At 40.9% G+C, this 23,211-nt stretch overlaps 2 protein-coding genes across 2 annotated transcripts in view; one reads left to right on the forward strand and one right to left on the reverse strand.

Annotated features, from left to right (window-relative positions):
• The first annotated feature begins 3,164 nt into the window (after nt 1-3,164).
• On the forward strand, nt 3,165-18,650 carry LOC145440581 (cleavage and polyadenylation specificity factor subunit 3-like). The gene is made up of 16 exons (XM_080318228.1): nt 3,165-3,331; nt 3,393-3,456; nt 4,739-4,836; nt 4,936-5,064; nt 5,223-5,350; nt 6,361-6,500; nt 9,404-9,554; nt 10,136-10,311; nt 10,521-10,679; nt 12,111-12,257; nt 12,564-12,697; nt 13,799-13,926; nt 14,068-14,264; nt 15,371-15,517; nt 16,508-16,630; nt 18,280-18,650. The coding sequence occupies exons 1-16, from the start codon at nt 3,276-3,278 to the stop codon at nt 18,379-18,381; spliced, it is 2,079 nt and encodes a 692-aa protein (XP_080174354.1). The 5' UTR covers nt 3,165-3,275; the 3' UTR covers nt 18,382-18,650.
• A 676-nt stretch (nt 18,651-19,326) lies between these two features.
• Nucleotides 19,327-23,211, reverse strand: part of LOC145440598 (protein LKAAEAR1-like) — a 245,280-nt gene continuing 241,395 nt past the window's right edge. The window contains exons 4-5 of the mRNA XM_080318253.1: nt 22,803-22,909; nt 19,327-19,677 (exon numbers count right to left, since the gene is read on the reverse strand). Coding sequence (XP_080174379.1) covers nt 19,538-19,677; nt 22,803-22,909 — 247 coding nt within the window. The 3' untranslated portion in view covers nt 19,327-19,537. The remainder of the gene's footprint in view (nt 19,678-22,802; nt 22,910-23,211) is intronic.

Below are 23,211 nucleotides of genomic sequence, written 5' to 3' on the forward strand. Positions count from 1 at the left end.
AATGCTGTCTGGCGAAACGAGAGAGAAACTCAAGAGCAAGGATGCGGCCGAGCGGCGAGAGTGGGATCAGCTGACGTCGCGGCAATAGCTATGTGCAATCGCGTCGCAGAGAAACGCTGCGCTGTTGATACTTTTTCTATTTGCTTCGGTACAAGCGAGCACGCCTTATCAGCCTTTCCTTGACTTTTAAGGGTAGAACTGGGTCCACAGAATGTATTAGGGCCCTACCAATTTTCGCGCATTATCCTTCAACTGATAGAGATATTTAGGCTACGTCTAAATTGTCTACATTGGATATGTCACATTATTATGATATCGATTGCCTTAGCCCGCTAGTTGCGTAGGGCTCCAGAGACGCGTGGCGCTCTTGATACTTTCTATAGGCGCTTGGCTAAAAGCGAGCACACATTACCAGCCTTTCCTTGATTTGTAAGGGTAGAACTGGGTCCATCATCATCATCATCATTGGTTTATTAGCAATTTTATCAGTTCAATACACCACAAAAAATGCGATACAATGAATAGACAGGAAGATGTCGAAGCGACTTGGATTTGTCAATGGAATCGGACACCCACCTTGGCCTAGGCGTAGTAAAGAGGAGGCATGCACACTGAATGAAAGTAAAGAATACAGTATAGAAAAAGAAAGCGACAAGAAATAGGGCGGCATGTCATGGGAAGCGAGATCGATAGGTCAGTCGTGGTCCGGTAATCTTGAGGATGGACTGTATTTATTTAGTAGTAATTGCTTGTATCTCGACTTGAATGTGGACATGCTCGTCGACTGTCGGATGGCCGGCGGGATACTGTTCCACACATCAGGTCCGGCATATTTGATGGAGCGATGATCTTTTCGGTCGATCATATGATATTTGGACGACGTGGACGCGCGTGTGTTGTACTTGTGCGCTTTTGATTCAGAGGTAAAGAAGTCATTGAAATATTCGGGGCAACGACCGCAGTGAAACTGATACATAAACTTGGCGATTTCTAGTTTCCGCATATCTTCTATGTTTAGGACGCCGAATCTCTTCAGCAGCGACTTATTGGAAGGGCAGCCAGGCCCCTTTGGGGCCCTAGCTATGATTCGGAGCACTTTATGCTGTAGTTTCTGCAGTGGCTTGAGTGCAGTTTTACTGGCAGCCCCCCAACAGAGGATGCCATAATGTAACTTCGATTGGATTAAGGATTTAAAGAGTATCAGGAGAACCCATGCTGGCATGAAACGCCCAAGGCTGTAGAACAGGCCGCACTTCGGTGATAATTTAGTTTCTAGGGATTGAATATGACTCTTCCAGGACATGTTCGAGTCCAGTAAAACTCCGAGATATTTGGCATTATCTGTGTTGGAAACGGGCTGACCAGCGATATTAACGGTTAGGTTATTTTTTGAATTGACTGTCAGCAATTGCGATTTCGAGGCGTTTATGCAAAGGTTGTTCTGGGCCGTCCACTCATGGACTTTGGGCATTTGGTCACCAGTCAGGGCATCCAGCTCTGCCGTCGAAGATGCGGAAGAGAGGAGGTGAGTATCATCAGCAAACAGTGTGGTGTTCAATGAGGAGGTTTCAAAAATGTCGTTGACATATAAGGTGAAAAGGACCGGTCCAAGTACTGAGCCCTGGGGCACACCACAGGTCACCGGGTGAGGAGAGGACAAGGTGTCTGAGATCGCAACCATTTGTTGGCGTCCAGTGAGGTAACTTTTCATGAGCTCAAATTGTGGGCCCCGAAGTCCGTAACGCGCCAATTTCGAGATGAGAATTTTATGATCTACGCAGTCAAACGCTTTTTTTAGGTCGAGAAAAATGCTACATCCCACATTTCGCTTCTCTGAGATATCATAGTACTGTTCGGCCACTGTTAGGAGGGCATGAGCGGTTTGGTGTTTGTTTCGGAAGCCAAATTGTTGAGGGGAAATGACAGACATTTTGGCGAGGAATGAGGACAGGCGGGAGAGGAGCAACTTTTCGAATACAATCCCGATGCATGGGAGAACGGATATCGGACGGTAGTTGGTGACATTAGTTCTATCCCCAGCTTTGTGTACAGGGACTACTCTGGCTTTTTTTAGATAGCTTGGGTAGACTCCATTTTCTATCATGAAGTTGAAAAAATGGGCCATATATTGACCGATATGCAGGCTTATCATTTTTAAAAACCATGATGGGATTTGGTCATAGCCGTCGGCCTTGTGCGATTTCAGTTTGTGGATGGCTACTTCTACTTCGTATTTGGTCGTAGGTTCAAGCACAATTGACTGGGATATCGATCTCACCTCTGACCTGGCCGACACAGGTTTTGTAATAGAAGAAGCAATATTTGGGCCTACGTTACAAAAATATTCATTGAAGTGATTCGCGATGGCCGCCGGGTCTGAAAGTATTTAGTCCCTACCAATTTTCGCGCAATATCCTTCAGCTGATAGAGATATGTAGGCTACGTCTAAGTAGTCTACATTTGATATGTCAGATTATTATGATATCGATTACCTTAGATCGCTTGTTGCGTAGGGCTCCAGAGATGCGTGGCGCTGTTGATACTTTCTATAGGCGCTTCGCTGAAAGCGAGCACACATTACCAGCCTTTCCTTGATTTCTAAAGGTAGAACTGGGTCCACAGAATGTATTTGGGACCTACGAATTTTCCTGCAATATCCTTCAACTTATAGAGATCCTTCCGTCTAAGTAGGCCTATAGCTAGGTTAGTTATCTATAATTGCACAATGCACATAGCTATTGCCGCGACGTCAGCTGATCCCACTCCCGCCGCTCGGCCGCATCCTTCCTCTTGAGTTTCTCTCTCGTTTCGCCAGACAGCATTGTTGCGTCACACTGCCAATCTACTCAACAATGAATAATTTGGGGCTGATTGTGGGGGTTCCAGGGCCATGAGTGGAATAAAATTTATATTTTCGTAATCAGTGCAAAGTTAGCTTTCGATTGATACCCGATTCATCAAATTTATTGCTCGGCAAGCCGGTCAAAAATAACCGTCAAATTGCCTGTAGCCAAATGGAAATTGTGACGTGATACAATTTCATTGAACCGTGAGATTTGCTTGTGTCGACACCATATAGGACACTATGGTGTAGCTATCTAGTTTTAAAAAATATGATCGATTTGGGTATTGTCACTGAACCGTAATTGATTGACAGGCGACTTCGGCAGCGCTGGCGGCAATCGGCAAATCTCAGGCAGACTGCAAGCATTTTGTATCATTAATTTATTATTGTGCAGGAGCGTGTTTTACAGTTATAGGATAGCATTTGGAATATGGCGGAGCGCGACGAAATATCGGTTGAGAACGATTTGCTGAAGATAACTCCACTGTTAGTTTGCATTTCATCAAGCATATTGTCATCATCAGTAACTCATTTTATTCACATACAGCGGAGCAGGCCAAGAGGTTGGAAGATCATGTCATCTTATGGAGTATAAAGGCAAACGGATCATGGTAAGCGTCGATTTTATTAATAAGTCGTGTTAAACCCACAGTATTTTCACAAATTGGTGGATGCCAGTTAAACAGACCCCAACTGGGTCGGTTGTTCGGCATCCCCCTATCTGTTCATTACATCGCATTGTGTGTCTTGTATATCACATTGTACATTGTGTGTGTGTCTTGGGCAGATAAAAATATAATCTGACGAAATTGGTCGAAAAAATAGCAAATAATGTTCAATCCAAGATCGCTCTAAAGTCCAAAATTGGCATAGTTTCAAATATTCGGATTGATTGTGTTACCATTAAGCGTCTTGAAGTTGAGGTGTGTTTCCCATGACTATTTAAAGTATTTCCGTCATAACAATCGCTGTAAACTGACTATAACGTTGAGATTACCCAATACTGAATTTAAATCGCAGTTTTAATGAAATTTCCAGCTCATAAATGTTCCACTTTGATGTTAATTGTAATTTATTAATTTTTTTTAGAAATTAACTCCACTTTCTAATCACTTAATAATAACACATCCACTTGGCAGCCTTATATTAAATAACATCAACTTCGGCGTTGCCGGTGGGCCAGTATGGAATCGGTGTCCAAGGCACGCAGGATCACGCCGACTTGGTCGCCAGTTGCACGCGGTCACGCCGCCACGGGTCGTTGATTTCATTTAAAAAAAAAAAAAAGTCGATGTTCTCAGCCACACCAAATGCTATATTCCAGTTAGTATGTGGTATATAATGTTTTGACCTAATCCTCAAGCCAGGATCTGTTGATCACTGTCTGTTGGTAAAGTACTTGCACCTTACCAGTTGCTAGGCTAACCATTACCTGTCACTGGCTTAGCACAGTCATTTGAAGTCAGTAACCTGGCTTGTCACGCCGTAAAGTTGACTCTGTCACGCGAAAAAACTTCTATCACGCAGGATTTATTTCAAAAAAAGGACGGAGATTCCAATCAGGCCGGTGGGTAGGATTGAGGGTCGATACCCCTTCCATTTCAAACTTGCGATGTTCATGTTATTGTGGAAAACCCATCCGATTCCGATGAAACAAAATATATTGAGTCGCTTCGGAATTGAATCTAGGTCGTTAGTTCAAGTTTAGTTCTAGTTGCGAGTTTTAAAAAGTCAGTAAGCCTCATTCTTTCCAGTTATTTATGTTAGTCTGATGCTAAACAACATTCTTGTATAGTATGGATACTTGTATCATTATATATATCGTTTTAGGACACTTGTTTCCTGCAATACCAGTTTTAACCGATGGTATCTATGAAGTCTGTTCATTTGCAGCTCGACTGTGGCATACACCCAGGAATCGCCGGTCTTGCCGGTCTACCCTACCTGGATTTCATTGACCCAAATCAAGTCGACCTTCTCCTTGTTACACAGTAAGCAGCTTATAACATTAGCACACTATGCAGTCCTATCTTTTTATATAATTGGATTTCTTCATCCGGACTCATATCATCTTTGATATCTGTGTTCAGCTTCCACTTGGATCATTGTGGAGGGCTGCCGTGGTTTCTGCAGAAGACGCCTTTCAAGGGACGTGTTTTCATGACGCATGCAACCAAGGCCATATATCGTTGGCTGTTATCTGATTATATCAAAGTTAGGTAAGTTTTAACATCGAAAAATCAATTTTCATCATGTTTGTGTTATTCTCTGTTCGCGCTAGACTTGTAAAAACTATTAGATTTTTAAAAGAACTGGAACTATTGAAAAATCCAGTAGTTATATGATCATCCAAATTCAATCTATGTATTCTTTGCAGTAATCTTTCAACGCAAAACCAGCTCTACACGGAGGGTGACCTTGAAGATTCCATGGCGCGGATTGAAACCATCAATTTTCACGAAGAAAAAGTCGTTGAAGGCATCAAGTTTTGGTGCTATCATGCAGGTGCTTGTTTTTTCGTTTTCAATGAGCATAAAATGTTGAGAGCAGCTTCTTGGAGGTACAGAACTTGAATATACCATTGAATAGTATATTCATATTGAAACGAGCCCGAATATTTGCGACTGACACTCGTCAGGGGTAATCGTCCGCAACTAGTAGGGAATTGGAAAGAACATTGTATATCAACAATCGTATCACAAAATAGGACGTCACCAGCATGAAATTTCGGATACGAGAGCGTTTAATGTACTAGTTTTTGGTGATACACGAATTCTCTTTGTTCACACAGCCTTGACCGGTGAATATAGCTGGGAGCAATTGAGTACCTGAGTGATTCTACACTGAATTGGTTATTTGGACATTAAGAAGGAGACAGGTTTTGTTGACTTCCTTATAGAGTCAATAACGTATACCTAGTGCGAAAGTACGTACTATTCACTGCAGCAGAGATGACCTCAGACTGCATGTTTATAGTGAAACGCTCTACCATATTTTGATAGTATCGATCGATTTAGTTGAGCAAAGTCGGTCACTCATGGCTTGTTTGAAAGAAGACATCTCTGTCGCAGTGAATAGCACATACTTATTCGCACTAGATATAGGCCTACGTTGGGGACTCTATATAAGGAAGTAACCTAAACTTGTCTATTTTTGCAAGGTTTCGTTACAAGGTCTCGTCTTCTTGATTATATATATGCTTGGTAGCCCTGCTCTGGTCTAGCTTCGTGGTGTAGTTGGTTAGTCGTTGAAATTCTGAATCCAATGGTATATTACTTATTGGTTTCGCATCCCATTAAGACCGTGTTTTACAGTTTTGAAATGTGAAGCAAAATTATTTGGAAAAACCAGCGAGTTGAAGGCAAACAGCGTAGGCTATCATTTCAGCATTCGAAAAAAACGTTGTGCCCAGGGAGCCCAGCCTTACTCTTCATGCACCATACTGTGGGATTGGACTAATTGGACTACTATGGAAAAATATTTTAGTGATATAGGTAAACTTTTCCTTTTTCCAGGGCATGTTCTTGGAGCGGCCATGTTCATGATTGAAATAGCTGGTATCAAAGTTCTTTACACCGGTGACTTTTCAAAAGAAGAGGACAGACATTTAATGGCCGCAGAGATCCCGGCAGTCAAGCCAGACGTGCTTATTATGGTTTGTTTAACGTTGGTTAACGTATTCAAAAGATATGGCATCTAGATCATGGCGCATTTCAAAAACTGCAGCGTTACAGTCATCGCTGTGCTATAAGGGGGGAAACAAAAGTTATTGGAGTGCCAAATTTTGGATTCATAATAATAGTGCTTACGGTGGGTAATTTCAATTGGATCGGCGGAATCTTAGACTTATTAGAGTTGAACCAAATTTGGTGTGCAGCGTTTTTTAGGGTAACCTGACAATGTGATCAGTGAATGGCTGGAATCCAGAAAAGAAAGGTAATTTTTAACTGCCCTAACGGCCAATGATGGTGCAGTTTGCACATACTCAAGTAGGTTGGGTTTACTGTGCCTACTCAACTAGGCATAAATACTTACTTTTTTAATCGCCTGGAAATCACTGTACTACTACTTGTACTCGAGTATCAGCGACGAGACTGCCTCTTCCTGTGAGCTGTAAAAGATGCATCAATATTCTCTAGCAGAATAAAATGTTTTGACTACTACCACCAGAGGGTCATTTGACGACAATTGCTAACATTATTTTAGTTCAAATAATCGATAGGCCGATGCCGACTATCTCAATATAAGTGATTATTAAGGCGATTTATTTTATCTTAAGAACAGAGGATTTTGACCTAAAAAATCAACCTTAAGAAACTTAATTTTGACCAAATTTTGTCCTAACGTATGCAACTTAGGTGTTTTTCTACATGTTAGAATTGTACTACTTATCTTCCTTTCTGGTTGGAACTGTCTCTCCTTACGAAGTAGTTTAGCCTGAAAGAACATTTTTGACTCAAAAACTGACAAATTTTTACATGAAAAATCCCCAAAATGAAAAAAACGAAATCTGGCCCTGCGAAGAATTACAGTAGTTACATCACGTATTATGGTAGAAATAATTAAAATTTGCTGTAGTACGACAAAAGATACTTTCCTACGTTCTCTGGTAGAAAGTGCCTGTCCTTACTAAGTAGCTTGCCAAGAATGGAGAAAGAACGTTCAACAGCAGCAGTTGTTGGCTGACAACACTGAAGTTGTGCGTACACTGCTGGTGATAGACCGTGCTGCTTCATTCTGACAATGTTGTCTACATCAGTGGTTCTCAACCGCCGGTCCGCGGACCGGTGCCGGTCCGCGACGACATTCCTGCCGGTCCGCGAGGAATATTACAATTTTATACTTTAATTTCAAGATGCAAGTCGAAGGCTTGTCCTTTGATGAAATAAATAAAACATCTAATTTTAAACTGATTTAAAACTTCGTGAGGTAACATTAGGGCTAGAAACATGTTCGATTTGACTTAAAGTACAAGACGTTTCATTTGACGACATGCGAGCGATAAATACAGAACAGACACGAGCTCACTCATCGCTAAGCAGCGCAGTTTGATCATTGGTTTTCGATTCATTTATTTTGTGCAGGACCGTAACTGGGGCACACCAAACCGCCCAATTGGAGAGGGGCCGAGCTTGAAAAGGGCATAAAATTATTTCGCAAACGAATATAAATCATAGCGTTTTATTTGAAACTTTTTCCAACATTTTTCAATTTGTTTTCGGGCTTTGCATGATTTAGTGTCCCTAAATGTCTTGCTTATTAGGTGCCCTTCTCCGAGAAATACGCATGATTTATAGGCATTTCGGCGTCATCCATTGCCGCACCATGACATATCCACACATAATGAAGTTTAGGTTAACATATGGCACTCCGAAATTTGGGCCTAAAATTCGACCGCGAGAAAAGCGCTTCAGTCGTGAATGATCGAAAATTGTCGCCATTGTCGCGATAAGCTACGTAAACTATCTGCTTACGGTGAGTCGAATGGATATGATCATGAGTACAGGTGAAAACATCCACCCAAGTCTAGGGTCTTGGGGAGAAGCCCCCGGAAGTTTGGCTTATCGCCCTGTGGGGGCCCCAAGATCAACGTTTTGGGGGTGGGCGGACGAAGTGCTTTTTCGGCCCGGATTTGCGGATGGCCGGTATAGCTGCTGTAATGTGTTTTTTTGCGGCACGCACTGTATTCGCTGTTGCCGGGGTAGCCTGCGTCTGGTGGCAGTGGGCAATGAGCAAGGTAGCACGACAAGGTGTTTGGCTCGACTCCGATACGCTTCTTCTCTTGATACTGTCGGTCGGTATTGAGTTGGCGTGGCCATTTAAACCCACGGCTTTTGGCGCGAAAGACTGTAAACGACTCTCAGCGGTAGCACGTGTATCTGGATAAGGCAATTTTACCTCGATTTGGCAGACTCACTACCACAAAATCACATGGATGCCATCATGAATATTACTATATACGATCAAAACCCTCCAAATGCCACTCTCTAGCATCATATAATTGCCAAAAACGGTTGCATACTTTACATTTTGGCTTCATTTCAATTTTGACAGTTCACCGGTCCGCCAGACATTTTTTGAAATTTTACCGGTCCGCGAGGCGAAAAAGGTTGAGAACCACTGGTCTACATGACAATTTTTCATCACATACTTTTTGATATAAGAACCTTATCTTGCTTCACTCTTGCTTCAGTTAGGATATTGCGGTTGAGAATAACACCGTGTCAACCAATTTGTTTCATTTTAATGTTTTTGATTCACAATGAGCGGACAATGGGCCGTCTAAAACAGCAGGCCTATAAAGTAGGCTACCAGCTGTAAAAAGTCAAATGATCAGTTCCCAGACACTGCAAAATCTAGCCTACGATACAAACGAAATGCAGGTTGCAAAAATGTTTTGACTTGTTAAACAATTTTGATATTTTTTGATCTAACGCTACAGTTTTAACAAAATTTTGCCTTTTTTGACATGTCAAAAAGAATTTGCCCTATTGATTATGATAATGTCAAGTAAAATTGCTTGCTCTTATTCAAATCTTGGTTCTTTCGGTTTTTCAGGAGTCCACATACGGAACCCATATACACGAACCCAGAGAGGAACGCGAAGTTCGATTTACGGGCACTATCCACGATATCGTCAACAGAGGAGGCAGATGTCTGATACCGGTCTTCGCATTAGGGCGTGCGCAGGAACTACTTCTTATCTTAGGTGCTGATTTTTTCAAGTTTCAAGCTGGGCTCGGCTGAAAATGGTACCTGAGTGCTTCCATTCTCAATCGTGTATTAGGCTTTGAGTCAAACATTCCAGTATCGCGAATAATGAGATTATAACAGTACGAGTGTTGTGGCAAGTTCAAATATGAACCGGTTTTGCAACCACAAAGAATAAAATGCCAGTTCAACATCGCCTCAAGTATGATTTGGTATTTTTTCCACAATATCATCGCACTTGGTGACAATGCTGTAGGTTGATCGCAATTTCATCCACATGTCATTTCCATTAACGTGTGTAGCTTTGTACTACATTTTTGTATGCTGCGACTCCACCAATCGAGGTTCACAACCATCCTCAATGGAAATACTATTCAAACTTTAATTCACGTTTATAAATTTCAACTCCTAGTGGCAAGGATCGTGCCATTTCAGTACTTGAAAAAAAAATCATCGCTTACTTCTAGACTCGGAATGATTTGAATTCATTCTTGATTCCGATTCGCGCACTCAAATCGTCATCTCCAGCTCTGGTTTCGGGCAATGACGGATCATAACCAACTGTGCCATTTCTCTTAGATGAATATTGGTCGAATCATCCCGAACTGCACGACATTCCGATATATTACGCTTCCAGCCTGGCAAAGAAATGCATGGCCGTTTATCAAACGTATTCGAACGCGATGAATCAGAAAATACAGAAGCAGCTGACAGTGTCCAACCCGTTTCAGTTCAAACACATTTCGAATTTGAAGGTAATTTTTCGGTCGATTTTTAGAGGAGCAACGGGCTCTAAATACAAGCTACCTATCTAGTTGATTGATGGTCAACTAATTTCTGGTTTTTTGAGTGGTAGCCTACTAGTTTTTGTTTTGAAAATCCAGTTGTTCGTAAGAGTCTGTTTGAGACCACATCATATTTAGAGCATCCCTTCCCGTGGAATTCAACTTGTCATCTTTTTCAGGGTATGGAATATTTTGATGACGTCGGTCCTTCGGTTGTGATGGCGTCGCCTGGTATGATGCAAAGCGGCCTGTCCAGGGAGCTGTTTGAAAACTGGTGCACGGACAGCAGAAACGGAGTCATTATTGCGGGTTATTGTGTGGAAGGGACGTTGGCCAAGGTAGGCGACAGGCCTACATGTGAAATTATCACTTTACAATGAATATGCAAAGGCTGCACAAAATCCAGTACCTATGTCATTCAACTCTGAACCGAGAATTAGGCGATGAGTATTACCGTATTTTTCCATGTAAAATATGCACCCATGTGTGATATACACCCTTGAAATGGCGTGTAGATTCTGGGGAAAAGCCTGTACCCTTGTATAGTACGCACCCTTGCATAAATTCCGATTATACAAGCTCCTTGTGTTGACGAACTCGCCCGTAAAAATTACCAGAGACGGCTATGTTTAGTATTAGTGGAAATCGATTACTCACGTTGAAGTCTGCTCGTGGCGATTCGATGTCGTTTTGTTTGCGATGTCACTGTTGAACCATCATGACATAACCATCGATAATCATTATACACTTAACAGCATTGTCTTTAAACGATTGTAGATAGGAGCCAATGGAAAGCCTGCGAGGCCCGAGACATGACAGTTCAGGCCAGCGACGTTATCTTGCGCAGCAGGCCTATTGTAGATGCAATTGTTCAGGCCACATGAACCAGTCCTGTTGCAGATGTGACTGTTTAGGCCAGCGATGATATCTTGCGCACGTGGCCTGTTGTCGATACGATAAATCAGGCCAGCGAGAATAGTGCGTGCGTGCAGCAATCAATGACCTAATTTCGCTCATTGTGCGAATGGCAAATCAACTCAGCAGGAGATTGCGTGCTGTGGTGCAGCGCAGACGAATCTCGCTATTTGGCAGCACCCTTCTCGCTAATTGCCAGCGTGCAACAATGATAATAGAGATTACTGGTCAGGATGGTTGAATGTGATGCGTGATCGACAGCAAATCAGAAGAACGGTGCGATTTCAAGTTTTATTTTGAGGAGATTTTTTTACAGAATTGTTGTATTCATACTTGATGTGTACCCCGAATTTTAGGACAACACATTAGTAAAATTTCCGCATTATACCTGGAAAATTACGGTACTCACGATTGATGGGGACGTCTCAATAGTATTAATGATGTGGAAATAATGCATGTATCGGAACTATATTTGCCATTAAAGAGCTTCTTGGCGGTACAGAACTTGAATATACAATGCATAGTATATTGATAATGAAATTTACCCGGATATTTTTGACTGACACTCGTCAGGGGTAATCGTCAGCAACTAGTAGAGAATCGGAAAGACCATTGTATATCAACAATCGTATCCCAAAATATGACGTCACCAGCATGAAATTTCAATGTCATTGGTAAATTAACTCTGCGTGGTAAGGATTGCATGATTTCAGTACTTTGAAAATTCATCTCCCACTTCTCGGCTCAAATCATAACAATGAATACTCTATTCAGATTTGGGTACTCGATTCATTGCGCCCAGCCCACCCTAAGCATTTTATGTGTACGAATCTATGGATCGCAATGTTTTGCAGCACATTCTCACTGAACCGGAGGAAATCGTGACGATGAGCGGCCAGAAAATCCCGCTCAAGATGTCGGTGGATTATATTTCGTTTTCCGCGCACGCCGATTACAGACAAGTTTCCGAGTTTGTGCGCACCATCAAACCGCCTCACATAGTAAGATTTTCATCTTGTATGCTGAGTATCATTGTTGATTGACAATGTGTTCCATCTAAACTTGTACAAACTTTCAAACCAAGTGGGTTGAATTCAGCTAACTACTGACTTTTGGACTAGCACTATTTTTAATTGTAGTTGCATATATTGAAAAGTGGGTAGTTTGGTTCTAGTTCTAGTTGGGAATTCAGAAAATTGGATAGTTCTAATTCTAGTTATGGATTTTCAAAACTGAGTAGTTCTAGCTCTAGTTCTAGTTGGGAATTCAGAAAATTAATTCATAGTGGCACCGTTTCCTTCGTCAAGGTTTTAGTTCACGGAGAAGCGAACGAAATGGGAAGGCTGATGGCTGCGCTCAACCGCGAATACGAAGACAACCCAGATACTACGATCGAAATTCACAATCCTAAAAACACTGAATCTGTGAATCTGTATTTTCGGTAGGTATTCGCCGACAATATCATGTCGGATTAATTCAATTGCTGTCACTCTACGCTGCGATTTAGAATTTTATCAGATATGGTCTGACGTAATTCTACTCTTCTAGACATAGGTTTTCCATAACTGCTCCACCTAGTCAAGTGTCTGTTTTGGACTTCTTTCACTTTTGATGGAACAACTTTTTAGGCTAAACTTCTTGCTTGTTACGATTTGGGTTCTGGAAAGTAGGAAGTAGTTTTTGCATAAGTTTGCAACACTTTTTTGAGTGAAATTCTCTTGGAAAACGCATGTGGCACGATAATTGAATATAGTTTTGAAAATTTCACCTATGTACGGTGTCATTAGTCGGGTTCTTGCGTGATTTTATTCTGAATTGAGCATTAGGCTACAAGTTGAGTATTCAAGCAATTCATGCCGACGCCAAAGCATCAATGATTATTATGTAATGTAAGTATGAAAGATGGGGGGTAGCCTAGTTCAAATATGTGCCATTTATGCGACCACCAAAAGTATAAGGCCAGTACTATATCATATTAAAGAGAAGTTAGTATTTTTCGACCATAACGACTTCACAGCTATGACATTTTCAGCAATGTCCATAGGTTTTTATAACATGTTTCGTATGCTGCGATACGAAAAATGGAGGTTTGAATGCTTACATATTGAAAATAGTATCGGAACTATAATTCTTGTAGTTAAATTAAGTTGAGGAGCGACAGAGTATAATTACAGTACTCGAAAAAACCATCCCTCACTACTCGACTTAAATCATAACAATTGATATTCGATTCCTATTAGAGCACTCGAATCATTGTGCTCAGACGTACTGGCAACATCTGGCTCTAAATACTATGATATCGGTTTGCAAAAGCAATCAATTTGAAAAAATAGTATGTACGGAACTAAATCTTCAATATCATCCAAAAATATTTTTAGCTCATGCTGTGATACGATTGTTGATATACGATGTTCTTTTGGGTTCTGCACTAGTTGCTGACAGATACCCGTGACGACTATCAACCGAAAATACTCGGGTCCATTTCAATATCAATATACCATAAAATTGTTCAAGAATGCAGCATTTGCCCGTTCTGTTTTAGAGGTGAGAAGATGGCCAAAGTTCTGGGCAACTTGGCGATGACAAAGCCAAAACACGGAGACAGGTTATCTGGGATATTGCTCAAGCGAAATTTCAACTATTATATTCTGGCTCCCCAGGATTTGAACGGTGAGAATGTGAAATGGTTTGAGTTTGGAGATGAAGCATTTTTTAAATCCAGACTTCTACTTCTAGTTCTGGTTCTAGTTTTACATTTTGAAAATCCAGTAGTTTGTACAAGTCTGTTGCAATCCCGACATTCTATGACAGGTCACACCAATCTCACAACTTCTACCGTGACGCAACGGCAAACGATCGCCTTTTCCGCCCCGCTGTCTGTTTTGCGGTATTATTTGAGTCAATTGTCGAACGACGTTGTGTCTTTCAAGCTTGCGAACGACAAGGACTGCCTGCGGATATTCGATGCGATTACGATTGTAAAAGAACCCAATATGTTAGCGCTCGAGGTAAACGGATAAGTTGAGACTAAATGCAATTGTGTTTCTCAATATTACCACTATCAGCTGACGCTTAAGGTTAGGCCGATACGACTATGATTTGGTGCAACTTGAGCCCGTGAAAGCCAAAAGTCAGAAAGTGGTTTCAAAATTCTTCTTACCTACTGGATACCTCCAACACAGCCATCTTCACTCATTGAGGGAAGGGCTGAGATGGTTCGGACCCGTATTATGTTTTGGGTGATGTATTGCAATAGCCCTTATTTTGATGTGATAACAGTATGAATGACTTTAAAGTTTGAGTTTCGGGCCCTAGATAATTGTAATTGTTTAATTTGGCTTATTACAGCAAAATGCAAGTAATTTAATTTGTGAAATGTTTCCATGCTCAGTAATTCTTATTCTAAAATAATGTAATCTAATTTGGAACAGCTGAAAATTAACTCCGGCTTACCCCTACTGATAGGACATAGGTGACCAGGGTTGTAATGACTCTACTCAAGTTATGATTTTCTGATGACTCAATTTGACTCGAGTCATTTTCTCAAAAGGCGGATATGACTCGACTCGAGTCAATCTGTGTATTGACTCATCTTGGACTCGAGTCATTGCGCATGACTTGAACCAAGTCACAGGACTCGAGACAAAGACGGCCAAGACCGACATTTCATTGTAATTTCGAAGAATTGTAAAGTAGCCACTTTTGGGATCTGGTCTATTGGTGCTGGTTCTTGAAAATGCGACCAGAAACTGCTATAAGTGAGCAAAATGAGTATATTATAAATGCGAACCATTCGATATCGCCAAACGGAGTTATAAAAAGTGAGGTTGTCAACACATTGACTTGGACTCGAGTCATAATACCATGACTCGGACTTGACCCTCTGCTCGCTGACTTGGACTCGGACTCAACTTGATGGTGAATTGAAAATGACTCGACTTGACTCATGTACAAACTATATAAGTGAGATTGACTTGTGACTCGGGGCCTTCTGACTTGGTTACAACCCTGGAGGCGACCTTAACTATTGAATAATCATACTCTTTAGCAATGATACCTTTTGATGACTCGAATCAAATACATATGGATATTCCGACTCTACTATTTTCTTTAGTGGACAGCTACCCCTGTTAACGACATGTACGCCGACGCAGTGTTGGCGATTGTGCTGAGAGTGGACACCGACCCTCAAGCCCAGAAAGTGTCTCTGCACAGAATACAGAAGCCTGATTTGAGAAAGGAATTTAAAGGCAGACTAGAGGTAACCGCACACTTTCAACTGTATGCGACCAGCGCCATTTCAGATAACAATTTGCTTTTGGTAGACATTAATATAGTAAATCGTAAAGTTGCACGAAAAAAATGAATAAAAACTGCAAAATGTTGCAATATATGATTCCTCCATGCAGCTTAAAACACCATACTACAGAACTTCTGAGTGTTTAGGGAGCTGCCAGAAGCTGTGAAAAAGTTGCAAAAACATGCCCTACTAATTAGTGAAGGTACAACCGGCTGGCAAGGTTGCGCCGATGACGTAATTCTTGGTATGCCGCATGGCATAACCATAATAATTATAGGGTGCTAGCATACCCAAGTTAAGCGCCTATGAACTGTACCACTACTTTTTTGGAGTACTCAATTAGATACTTGCACTTCTTTATCAAGTATTTACGTTCGAGGACTACTTCCTCGTAAATTAGGACCATTTTTAGACAAAATTACTTTCACAATTTAGATTTTCAAAGTAGATGTTTTTGGATGTGTTTGTATTACATTCGCTTTTGAAACTGAACCCCAAAACTAATTTTTACCTTTCAAAATCCGTAGTGTACGTCAGTATTTTGCTTCAAAAGCAAATTTATTGGTGGATGAGATTGATGGATCCGAGAATTATCAACGAAAAGCTCAAGTAACTCCGGTTCTTCTTGTTGGAATTGAGTCAAATTTATTTTGCATCGTCTTTGAAGACAGCTCAAACAATTTCATGGGGTTTAAAAATTGTTTTTAAATTTTCCCTAATAAATTTAAAACTTTGATTGGATCTGCTGAGTCTTATACTTGTTCGTACTGAACCAAATTTGGTGTGCAGCGTTTTTAGTGTAACCTGACAATTTAATCACTGAATGGCTGTAATCCAGAAAAACAGCCCCAATAAACATACCCAGTTGAGTAATTAATGAAAGTCGAAGTGCTTTGTTTCTGGCCACCTCCGCGCGTATTCTATCGTGAACCACCCTATCTTGCTTGACAGGCACTTGTGGAAAACATGTTTGGGGAAGACGCTATTCACCAGCCTGCCCCGGGCGAAGAAGTGGAAAGTCAGATTTCATTGAGGATAGGAGCCATTCACGCCACTATCAACAGCCGGACAAGGGTAAGACCATTTTGATCTATTTGAAGTGACTTTGTGAATCAAACAAAGATTGAATCTGAAGAATTTTACTTTCGGGGTAAACTCTGCCTAACAACTCAACACTCTCGGAAAGATTCCTGATCCCAATATTTGACTTTATTTACGATTGTTTAATCAGCGCCGCAGTCCTGAGTAGGTCTGGAAAAATGATTAAAGTGCTCGAATCTGGATAGAGTGTAAATTATAGAGATTCGAGTCTAAAAGATGAATTGAGTATTGAAATGATACGCTCCTGGCTGCTAACACGTAATAAATATTTTGATACTATTTTCTCCTGTGAGAACCTTTAAATCTCTATTGGTCGTATCCGCAGGAAAGGTGTGCATGTTAGTGGCAATGATATATCTGTGTGTAGTCGTGATCAATCCACAGCATTTTCATAATATGTATGATTCAAAAAATACCAAATTTTCTTTGCTGTGGCGTAAGATACATATTTGAACTTTGCTAGTCGTTCATACTGTTTTGATTTGAGTGATACTCCAATACTCAATAGAGAATTGTATCACTACTGCAATACTCAATAGAGAATTGTATCACTCGGCCGTACTTACGGTTGATTACGAACCTGAACGTCTCCTTGGTACGTCACTTGCACACGACACGCCACCACAAGAATTACAATTTGAATACTGATCAGTAGGACGATTTTTTTGACATGTCAAGAAAATCCAAAATTAGCTCAAAATTGTAGCGTTAGGTCAAAAAATGTCAACATTTTTTACGAAGTTAAAACTCCTTTGCAACCTGCATTTCGTTTGTGTCGTACATTTTGCAATGTCGGTGAACTTATCATTTGACATTTTACAGCTTGTAGCCTACTTTATAGGCCTACCGTTGTTGACGGCTCATTGTGAATCATTCAATTGAAACAAATAAGTTGACATGGTGTTATGCTCGACGTACCGCAATATCCTAACTGAAGCAAGACAGCGTGGGCATTGCATGGTTCTTATATCAAGAAGCGCATGATGGAAAATTGTGATGTTGACAACATTATCAGAATGAAGCAACACGGCGTGCCACCAGCAGTGTACACACAACTTCAGTGTTGTCAGTCAACAACTGCTGCTGTTGAACGTTCTTTGTCCATTCTTGTCAAGCTACTTAGTAAGGACATATACTTTCTACCCGAGAATGTAGGAAAGTATCTTTCGTTGCACTGCAAAATGTTTTAATTATTTCTACCATAATGCGTAATGCAACTACTGGAATTCTTCATAGGGCCAGATTTCGTTAAAATGAAGTTTTTTCATGTAAAAATTTGTCAGTTTTTGAGGCAAGAAAGTTTTTTTCAGGCCAGGATTTTTAGGTCATAATCTTTCGTTTTTTAGGTAAAAAAAAATCGCCCTACTGATCAGGCCTAATAGACTGCAACCATGGGTGGCGAAGACACGCGTGTCTTCATGAATCATATGTATGAAATGAGTGTGTGTTGGCCTCCATCGGAAACCCTAAGACTGGCTCATGTAAACCGTTGCAAATCTTGAGCCGCACAATGCACATGTACAATGGTAGAACAATGCACATGTACAATGGTAGAGTGTGCCCGTTACATTCTAAGATTTTGCATGCACCGAATTACGTTTTCTTCTTGTTTTTTTTTGCAGGTGGTTAGCTGTCCTGATGATGCGGCGCTTGAAAAGTCATTATCGGAATCTGTGAATCGACTATATGCGACTATCATGCCTTTGGGCACCGTAGACACTTGAATTTTCCCACGTTTCAAAAATGTCTGAGAGATTAAAATTTCGTGTCTGCTTCGTGCTGCGTCATCATATTTGGCGAGTGCTTCGATATGCGCTGGTTACTTGATACAACTCGGTGTCCAGTCTCATCTGAGATCTAATGCGCGATAATATGATGTGATACAAACTTAAGTCAGAGTTGTCAATTGTAAAATGATTTACAATTATCTGCACAGTTATGAGTTGGATGGCTGCTATCTTTATTAAATTTCTCAACACTTGGTTTCCCTTGATCAGGCAGTACTTCATTTTTAAGAACAGAAATTGGTTGAAGTAAGGGCAGGTATGAATCTACGAATGGATCACTCGGCGATGGGTGCAAGACACAGTCGAAACCAAGGCGCAAGTCAATCTTACTTTTGTTGGTTTTGACTTATTTTCAATTCACCTCTGAGTCCAAGTCCGTCAGTGTAGCGACCTTGTTACTGTTCAGTTACCAGTTAAACTTATTTTACCAATCCCTAGCATTCATAATATACTCATTTGTCTCACTCTTATCTAGAGATGGTCAAGAAAAAATGCTTCTTTGTCAAATAGCCTACTCGAGGTTTCGCTGACTTGCCCTATTTCCACAAGTGGTTATGATGTAAGACTAGTACCCCTACTTCAGTTTTCTTTACCAAAACAAGAATACTTAGTTTTTTGGCTTGTTAAAAAACCACTAGTACTTGAGTGAGCTTATATTGCTACTTCTACTTCACTTGATTGTCAACGATCACCACTTTGACCCCTTCGATTCGTAGGTTTCTTCTAGCCCGATCTGTCTCGAGTCTTATGACTTGGACGAGTCATTTTCAATGACTGAGTACAAGTTGAGTTACCACACAAAGTGACTCGAGTCGAGTCCATTGCAACCTTATTGAACGGACATGCTAGATTCAAGGTCGGAATGAGAAGATAAGTCTGTGGTTGTGAAACATGTCAAAATATAATATATCCACCGGGCTGAATAAAGCATTTCATTAAAAATGACTTCGTACACAGTGAAAGTATCAAATAAGAAACACATCCAGCCGCATTGCATTCACAGTAACAAGAGCTTCCACAATGCGTTGTCGAACATTCGAAAGTCAGTTGATATGCAGACTTGAACAAAGGCGTGTGACGCAGGCAGAGCGAATCAGTCCAACTTTCTATTGGTAGCGATCCCAGTTTCGTCTTCCAATATCTTTTCCACCCTGGCCCGTTGTAATTTGTCCAACGTGTCGCCCGGATTGCTAGTTTCAATGCCAGGAGGAACGAGGGCTTCAAGTCGCAGGGCTGCAAAAGGTGAAACGTTGAAGAGGTGGTCAACGTATAGTCAGTGTTGCTGCTCGCGTGGGACTAATGCTGTTAATATCTACTCGATTACAAGTAAAAGTGAATTCCCAAGACATGTTAAAACTAATTCCGGTCAAAATGAAACGCCTGAACACCACTCAAGATTTCGCTTCATTTATGGCTTTTAGTTGTGCCTGCCAAGTGGCCTGACTGTCAAAGCTGTAAAGGAGGACGAATTCCCAAACTCGAGGACGCTTAGACGAACTTGGGGACATTTTCGATTTCCTGACAAAGGAGGGCAAATCCTTTCAAGTGAGGACATATGGTAACCCTAGTAACAGGGTTCTTTCATGCGGTTCTTACGCATACGTATGTAGACTTATGACAAAGGTGCATTCTACTTTTCAAAATCGACAGTGGAAAAAGTAAGTCGTTTCCTAAAATGTTAGAGAAGAAGTAATCTATTACAACCAGGGCTGTGGAGTCGGTAAATTTTACCACCGACTCCGGCTCCGACTCCACGCATTTTCAATATACCGACTCCGACTCCTGAGTCTTTAAACGTACCGACTCCGACTCCTGGGTCTTTAAACGTACCGACTCCGACTCCACGCATTATTACCAATTTACTTCGAAAATAATATGCCACATTGTCGGTTGAATGACTATCATACAACCGTTAAACATATGCAAACATATGATTAACGGTGGCATGCTAAATTGTTTCATTGTGGCACAGCTCGAATTATCCACTATGCAATTAACACGAAAGAAAGATTTGCTAAATATCCTTCCTTTTTCAAGTTTTTATAACATGAACTCTCTAATATCCTGAAATGTATGAATCATTCAAATATGGCAGATATCCAATCCTGTATAATAAAAATGTAGATACAAAATCCAAGTGTAACTCTTGTGTATGAGTCAGCAACTAATAAAGAAATTGAACTTACTAATTTTGTCATTGAACACTATCCTGATTACAAGCACAAACACTCTTACTACTAATAGACATTGGTCATAAATGGAATTTAGTTAAGCAGTCAAAGACCACAGCCTATATCTAGTCTAATCAAGTATTCAAGGATTGGTACTTGCAGTCTTTCTTAATCATTTGTTCGACCCAAACAGCTAAGCTACACTACGAATATTTTTAATTTTGCCAAGTGGGAAGGATCGTTTGGTCATATTTACATCAATTTTACAATTTTACAAAACCAGCCGATGCATTTTCTCTTTCACAGTATCATGGTATAATTCCAAAAATTGCATCAATTTTGACTGCATTGTGAAAAAGCATCTTGCGATTTTCTTCCCCTCTGCAACTGAGTTGTAATTTGCAAGTAATGTCTCATTTTATCTATCAGGGGTGGGCAACTTTTTCGGCAAAAGGGACACCTGAGATTTAGGAACCATTGCGCGGGCAACTGGAATGTTGATAACCTTTTTTTAGTCGTCGATAGGAGCGAACCGAATTAAGTAACATTGCAAACAAGACTTATATTAATACGCTCTAAAATTGATAACAATATGTCATGCAACTGTGCAGTGCGCAATCAGGTCCTGGTCGCGCCAAGCGCGAAATATTTTTGCAAGATAACAACTGAATTAGGCTATATCAATAAATATGTTGCTAAGGTACATTGGGGGTCGCATCTGTATAATACTGGGCTCATTTGGCAAGGACAGGAATATTCGACGTTTAGACATAGAAAAATCGATGGTATCAGTGAACATGCCTCTATCATTTTGTGCAAATGTTTTGTCGACGATCTTGCTGCGAGTGCACAAGCGAAGCCGCGTGTTGGACGACACGTTATCTCCCAATTGCGAATATAGTTAGACTCAATTCCGTGAATAATATGTCTTTATAATTTTCAGAAGGGGGCTCAAATACTGAATGCAAGAAATCTAGTGACAATGAATCATGCGAAGCACCAAGAAAAATTTAAAGTCAAATAAATCTGCTATGAAATATTCTACTTTATGGTCATGTACGAAGATCTGGGATAAATGTGGCTGGCCCCTGGATACGTCAATGCGCCAGAACTGTTGTTTTAGTCATCATCAAATTTCGCGGTCATGCTAATCAAATTTTGGTTGGCCTTGCAATTGTACCTGATGTCATAAATAATTTCGAGAATTACCTTGCAGGCCACACCTAACCTTCTCGTGTGCCAAATTTGGCCTGCGTGCCACGGGCTAGCCGCACCTGATCTGTATGGTTATTAATAACAGTGATTGGTGGAACATAAAAATTATATTGAAAATTGTTTGAAAGCAAATGTTTTCATGATAGAGAAGTTGGAGTCGGAGTCGAAGTCAGGGTCATTCTCACAAACTCCGACTCCGACTCCAGTCAGTATTTTCCCACCGACTCCGACTCCACAGCCCTGATTACAACACAACCACATGAGCAAGCAGGGTTGTAATCAAGTCACAAGGCTCCGAGTCGCAAGTCAATCTCACTTTTATAGTTTTGACTCGAGTCAAGTCAAGTCATTTTTAGTTCCCCACCGAGTCAAGTCCGATTCCAAGTCAGCGAGCAGAGGGTCCAGTCCGAGTCATGGTATTATCACTCGAGTTGAGTCCAAGTCAATGTGTTCACTGCTCGGTTTAGAGATGAAGTCTTGTTCAAAGCCATTTTTTATACCTCTGTTCGGTGATATCGAATGGTTCACATTTAAAATATACTAATTTTCCTCGCTTTCAACGGTTTATGGTAGCATTTTCAAGTACCACTACCAATAGACGAAATCCCAATAGGGTGGTTACTTTTCTATTCTTCGAAATTACAATAAACTGTCGGTCTTGGCCGTCTGAGATTTGAGTCATATGACTTGGTCCGAGTCATGAGCAAGTCATCAAGTCAAGTCGAGTCATTTCCGTGTTTTGAGAAAATGACTCGAGTCAAGTCGAGTCATCAGAAAATCGCAACTCGAGTCTGACTCAAGTCGAGTCATGATTCAAGTCATTACAACCATGTGATCAAGTGTCCAAAACTTACGAATCCTGCAGAAAAGTAGAAATACTCTGTTCTTGATGACCCGTGTAAGATTCAGTACATCCTATTTACAAACCACCCACAATTACAAATGGAATCAACTGAATACTGCACTACATACCTTTCAAGGAAGTGGGTTGACAAGCGATCAGATGCTTCACTTCGTGAGCTTTCATGCCTTGATATCGCAACCTCATAACGCGGATGCGGTTTCTTGCTTCAGCAGCTCTGAAATACCAGTCACATTTCAATTCAACTGATCTCCAATCAGCGGTTGCATCTCGTACAGACGTGGTCAAACTAGCCACTGTTACTACTCACGTATGCGTCGCATCAATACAGGGTTGCAGGCACACAATTACTTTTGGATTGTTTGGAAAGTTCAAATATGTATGGCCATAAAAATGGCATGCCAATTCTCCACCACATTTAAAGGGGCACTGCACTCTAAAAATGATGTGGTCTCAAATTGAAGGGCAAAACGAAATATAAATTTTGGCCACAGACGTTTTCTTCAGAACGCCGTCGTA

This window comes from Botryllus schlosseri, chromosome 6 (genome assembly GCF_051294905.1).
Source record: "Botryllus schlosseri isolate E-star chromosome 6, Bs_hap1, whole genome shotgun sequence".
Lineage (NCBI taxonomy): Eukaryota > Metazoa > Chordata > Ascidiacea > Stolidobranchia > Styelidae > Botryllus > Botryllus schlosseri.

Coding starts and splice junctions, on each gene's coding strand:
- LOC145440581 (XM_080318228.1), top strand. CDS start 3,276: ATGGCGGAGCGCGACGAAATATCGGTTGAGAACGATTTGCTGAAGATA. Junction 3,457..4,738: donor ATAAAGGCAAACGGATCATG/GTAAGCGTCGAT, acceptor GTTCATTTGCAG/CTCGACTGTGGCATACACCC. Junction 10,680..12,110: donor TGGAAGGGACGTTGGCCAAG/GTAGGCGACAGG, acceptor AATGTTTTGCAG/CACATTCTCACTGAACCGGA.